At 36.3% G+C, this 6,443-nt stretch overlaps 1 protein-coding gene across 1 annotated transcript; it reads right to left on the bottom strand.

Moving 5' to 3' along the window:
• Positions 1–3,999: 3,999 nt before the first annotated feature.
• LOC135609064 (germin-like protein 3-8) lies at positions 4,000–4,868 on the bottom strand. Its single transcript, XM_065102152.1, has one exon. It carries the CDS (start codon positions 4,819–4,821, stop codon positions 4,162–4,164), a length of 660 nt encoding a protein of 219 aa, XP_064958224.1. The 5' UTR covers positions 4,822–4,868; the 3' UTR covers positions 4,000–4,161.
• Positions 4,869–6,443: the final 1,575 nt, after the last annotated feature.

The raw sequence follows: 6,443 nt of genomic DNA, 5'->3' as shown, positions 1-6,443 counted from the left end.
GGCAAGCTCTTGGACTTCACGATGATCTTCTTGGCGAGTTCCGACAAGCTTCTCTGGAAATCTCCGAGACTTCTTGGTTGGTTCCTACAAAACTTCCGACGAACATCCAAACTTCTGACGAACTCTCGAACTCCCAATGAAATCATGTTCTTGACTCCGGGACTTCATTTTACTTTATACCTTGCTATCGTAGTTAATCCTACATATGTAAAAACACACTTCAATCTAGAAAATTACTACTAAGCTTAAATCATGTTGTTCGGCATATCATTGGTCCATCGACGCTTCGTCCGATTCTTCGGCGCATCGTCCTCTCTTGTGGCCTATTGCCCAATCGACTAATTGACTCCACAACTCTGATATTCTTGGTGCAATATCCGCTCTTCTTGGCCTGATGCCCAAATTCATGACTCAAAACATTCTGTCGATACGTCATCTGATCCTTCGACTAGACGTCCAATCTTCTGACATGTTCCACCAGCCTAACATGATTCTTCCTGCTTTAATTGTCTCATCCTGATCGAAGCATCCTACATCACTCAAAACGTAGATCAAATCATAAATTGGTTTCATCATCAAAATACGAGATTCAACACTAGACAATTATTACAAAGCATTAACCACATGTTGTCTGGCATATCATTGGTTTATCTGCACTTAGTCCAATCCTTCAGCGCATCATCCTCTTTTTACAGCTTTTTGCCCAATTGGCATATTGACCTCCATAACTCTAATCTTCTTGGCGCAATGTCTGCTTTTCTAGGCCCAATGCTTGAACTTATGGCACAAAGCCTTATGCCAACATGTCGATTGATCCTTCGACTCGATATCCAATCTTCTAACATATTCCCCAATATTGATTCTTCCTGTTTTAATTGTCTCTTCATGATTGAGGTCAATCTTGTGTCACTTAAATACATATTAGATCATTAACTTTATCAATTGGTTTCATCGTATATAGACGAGGGAAGACTTATTAAGACCCATCATAATACCATAATGTTATAGTTGCAATCCTTTATGTTATCATTATTCTTGTTAAGTTATATTTTATTAATCATTTCTTCAACTTGATGCATTTTGATATTCATGATGTAATATAATATATATGACATATAAATAAGGGAAGTCTTGTTAAGATCTTATCATCAATTGATTATCATTATCAAAAAAATATTATTATTAAATCTTAAATTTTGATTATAAAATCAATTGATAAATTTGATAAAATAATATACTTTTGAGATAAATGATACATGAAATACTTGGATTATAGAATCGGACCATCGAATGGCCAAATGCCAAGCTATAGAGTTTGACATTATATTAGAAGATTGTCATGTCAATATTGGATACTAAGCCAAAGGATTGATTGACATGTCATAGATCGAACTTTGTACTATAAGTTCAGGCATCATGTTGAAAGAATCAAATATTGTGTCGAAAGATTAGATATCATGAGAAAGTCAATATACTAGTGGAATATGTAATATGCCGAAAGATAAGGCGATGTATTGAAGGTTTAGACAAAGTGTCGAATGATCGCATAACATGTCCAAAGAGTGGACAATGTGCTAAAAGTTTTAAAGATATGCTAGATAAGTGGTTGATGAGTCAATTTGGATAGGTCTTGGATTGAAATAGAACTCACTTATCATAAAAACTATTAAGCTTAAAGTCGAATTGAATTGGGCCAGTTAAAAAGTCAAACCAATGGTCTAAATTAGGTTTGAGTGGTGGTACCATCAAGTGCAAGTAATGTTATTACCTAAGTCAATTGACAAACACAAATAGTATTTTGTCAACCTTTCCAATGATAGTACTCACCTATGATGATGGTAGTACCAACTAGGGCGATGGTAGTACCATCCAAAATTCAAAATTTATGATGGTAGTACCACCTAGTATTAGCAATAGTGTCGTCCGAATCCTAAATTTTAAAGATTTAAATTTTTGACTATATTTTTTATGTCTTTTGGGGCTTATAAATACTCTACTTAGGCTTGGTTGATATAGCATCAATTCTTGAGTTTGTAAAGTATTATGGTTCTTTATTTGAGCATTGTTTGAGTATCCTCCTTCCCTTAGAGTTTAGTTATGATACTAGTGATAGAAGTTAAGAAGTCTCTTGTAAAAATGTAAATGTGAAGATTCTCTCTTAAACACAGAAAATGAGAAATGTCATCACTCGTTAGAAATAAGATCGATAGTAAAAATTAATGGTCTCGAGAGAAGAGGAATCAAGAGTAAACATATATCAAAAAGATCGAACCATTATATAAATCACTTTATATTTGTTCTCTTGCTTGTGATTTTTTATGTTGCTTACTTATTTTTGTTCACCTTACTTCAAACTATAACTCACATTTAAATAATCATATTTTCAAAACATGTTATTTATTATTAAATTTTTTAATTAATTTAAATTATTATAGTATTAATTCATTCCCTCTCTTTTTTTTTCTCTTAGTGCCATAAAGATAATAACAATAAAAAATTAAGCTAATTAGTTGAGGCAACATCACTACCCTAAGTCTAGGTCTAGAGGAAGATTGAGAATTAGAGATTTAGACACAATCAAGAACATTAATGAGGCTAGAAAAATCCTTCTTTCTTCGATAAGGAAGACAAGCTTTGGGTTTGTATTTTATTAACAAATAGGCTACCCCACTCTTGGAATCTTCCTACAAATCGGGTTTTAGAACTTGGAAAAGACTTTGTCAAATGATCTAGAATTCAAAAACTGAATTTAGGAAAATATTGAATTCTAGCACTAGCATTAAAATATGGGAGGATGTTTGGATTGATAACATACCACTAAGCAAATGACCTATTTTTTTGAATATCAATGAGGCTCTTAACTATAAGACTCTCAGACCTTATCATGGTTAACTAGTGGGATTCTCATAAACTTAATAGGTTATTTCACCCATATCTTATTGAAAGAATTACTAGCATACATATTCACATTAGACCCATGAAGGATGTTTGAATTTGGACTAGAGACCCTGAAGGTGAGGCCAGCTCCAAAAGCTTTACCAATCACCACGGGATGGGTACTCTGACCAAGATGAAGTTTGGAGGGTTTGGAAGACTTTGTGAACTCTTAAGGTAAGATCTAGTGTTAAACATTTTCTTTGGAAACTATTGTCGCAAAGGCTTCCAACTACTAAGTGGTTATCTAAAATTATGCATTGTTATCCTAGTGCTTGTCCAGTTTTTCAGGTTGGAAAGGATGATTATGAGCATGTTTTCCTTGAGTATCGATTTTCCTTGGAACTTTAGTCTATCATCCAAGAAAAACTTAATGTACAGTTTGAGTTTTCTAAGGATTGGGCCATAGGTTCTGGTTTGATGAGGGTGAGAACCTTAGAAACTAATTCTAAACGGTGTTTAAGATCCTTAATTGCCAATGCTTTATGAAATAAGATCATGCATAACAACCACCATGCAACACCTAACATTATTAAAGCTAAGGCTCTCTCTTGTGAGCAAGACTGTGGAACCACCAACAACCCTATGGGGCATGAGGAGATGAAATTAGAGGGAGTTGAGAAAATTCGACCTGTAATAATTATCATCATTAATTGTGATGTCTCTTTTTCATTTATTTTTTTTTTTTTTACTGGTGTAGGTTATTGCATTTGAAATGGACATGGCAGCTTGATTACTACTGGTGTTGGTACACACAAAGTCAATGGTCCGGAACAAATAGAAGTATGGGTTAAGGGAAGAGTTTGTGAGGGCCAAAATAGGACTTTAAAATATTTGGTTATATGTTCAGATATAAAAAATATAATTAACAAGAGAGATCTCCTTGACAATTACGTAATTTGTATGGTGATATTTTCGTTTTAGGTTCAGAGGCTTGGGTTTTGAAATGGTCTCACATACCTAAGAGCAAGTTGTAGTGGGCTTTCTTACTCGTGGGATGGTTCCACCAAATTGTAATGTGAACCTTAAGGTCTGATGATTGGTTTCTTCCCAATAGAACACCTATGGAAAATGGATTATTGTATAGTCTAAAAGCGGAATTATATCAATTCCTCCATAATAAACGAACCATACAGTAGTATATTCTTGCATGGAAGGAATTATAGGAACCACACGTTTGAGTCATTTCAATCACCACAGTTTAATCCATTAAAACCACTGGTGCCTTTATCTCTCAAACTTGGACTTGATGAGAGCGACGACCTTCGCGTCCACCTGAAAAGCTTTGGCCAGCACATCGTCGGGAATCGCCGGATTCGATGCGAACAGGGTGGTGGAGGCGATCACTACTCCGGGGAGCTGGCTGTCGAAGGTGGTGATGGCGAGCGCCTTCTCCTTGCCGACGTTGTACTGGAAGTGGATGAGCCCCTTGGGCACCACGAACATCTCGCCGGGGTTCAAGACCTTGGAGAAGAACTGGTTACTGGTGCTGATGAACCCCACCAGCAGCCGGCCCTTGAGGAGGATGATGAGCTCGGTAGCCCTCGGGTGGCTGTGGGGCGGGTTGGTGCCGCCGGGGGCGACGTCGACGCGGTTCATGGAGACGCCGAGGGTGTTGAGCCCCGGGAAGCTGAGCATGTTGGCGTTGGTCACGTTGGACCCGAAGATATTGCTGGTGTTGCCCTCCCTGGACAGTCCGGCGAAGAAGAAGTCGTCGGACGTGACTCCGGACGCGGGCTTGCACGGGAACCCATTGACGACCACAGTAGCTCCGAGGTCGGCGACGCAGAAGTCCTGGAGAGGATCAGGGTCAGCGCGGATCAACACGAGGAGGACGGTGAAGGAGAGAAAGAGGAGGAATGGTCTCTTCGTGTAGTGCGACTCCATGGCTGCTTGTGATATCAATGGTGGTGTGAGAGAGGGTGAAGTCTGTATCGTTTATATATTTCTTCGTGTTCTGAATCATTCAACACCTTCTCCCTTTGACGCAAGCAATAGCGAGAATAAGTTGGATATAGGAATTGATCTTCGAAGAAAGCATTGAACTGTTGAATAGAATATATATATATATATATATATATATATATATATATATATATATATTGCCGCAAGCAAAGCACGAAAAGTATTGTGTGTCGCTATCTTCATATTGGAGACCAAATAAATCACTGGGAACGCAGGAAAAGTATGCTGTGTCTATTTCCTGGTAAGTCGAAGGTTTACTAATATTTATACAAGTCAAGCTAGCAGACTCGGGCAACCCTCTTGGCTTCCACCAAGAAGAGTGTGGGGACTTATTCCAGGTCGACCCATTCATTTACTCCATCCTAACTTTGCAATTAAGTAATATAATTAAATGTTAATTATTTTGATTAGGTAGGTCCATGAGATCTTGATAGGAAAGGTATGAATTATCCACCTGACTTGGTCAGATCCATTTTATATGCATATGTTTTTATTCAGTCAAAAATGCTTTGTAACTTTTACTATATTAATATTGCATTAATTATTTGAGTCACGTTCTTATATATGTAGTACAAATAAGTTGGATGTAACTTTCGTACAACAGACTTTTGATTAAGTAAGAACAAGTCAAAAGGTCAAACGATCAACATGGAAATAAATGCAGTGTTTTGTGGGCAACACAAGTCAAACAAGAGCTACGATCAACGTGGCAATAAGACTAGCATCCACCGCGACATTCGATCATCGAGCACGTTACCAAACTCCTAATAACTTGAGTTCCCGATTATCCAAAATGGATTCAATTCATGTATTGCTTTTCGGACGGTATGGGGTTAGGGTTCCCTCCATAGTACTTCTTCAAATGCATACTCTATTTTCTGATTTTGGATAGTCGACCTATTTAGAATCTTGTCCAAATCATTCTCGAATAAAACAAGTTAAGAACCAGTCTTACGACAGAAACATAAAACAGGTAACCATATTTGACATTATATGTCGCATCCTGAATTTATAAAACAGATAATAAATTAATATTTTATTATTCATAATTTATATAATAAACTTTCTCCTTTTCTTTTCATTCTTCTTTGAATTCAAATCCTTATCTTTATAAATATTCTATTAACCAGAAAAAAAAAGATAATATCTTTTTTATAGGGTCACAAGTCTCTTCCACCCAAGCTTCAAATCTATTACACAGTAATAAATTACTTTAAAAATAAATATAAAATAAAAATATATCAGCGACCACACATGCGGGTAGGAACCTCAGAAAAATCATAAAGTTAATTTTTAATATTCATGAAATATAAATAAGTATCAATAATTCAATAAGAAAATATATCTATTCATCATAAAACTTATGCATAAGAAAAATGATGATAATTTTTTACATAATAAATAAAATCATGTATCAGCCACATGTAACACATACATAATAACAAAGGTGTACATCACCTGATGGTGCACTCTCCCAACAACGGATGGAGAGCCCTATTTCATGGGATGGATTCCTCCCAACAACGGATGAAGATAATCCATAT

The sequence above is a fragment of the Musa acuminata genome, chromosome BXJ2-4 (assembly GCF_036884655.1).
Source record: "Musa acuminata AAA Group cultivar baxijiao chromosome BXJ2-4, Cavendish_Baxijiao_AAA, whole genome shotgun sequence".
NCBI classification, from domain to species: Eukaryota; Viridiplantae; Streptophyta; class Magnoliopsida; order Zingiberales; family Musaceae; genus Musa; species Musa acuminata.
This window is presented reverse-complemented; position numbering and strand designations above follow the sequence as displayed.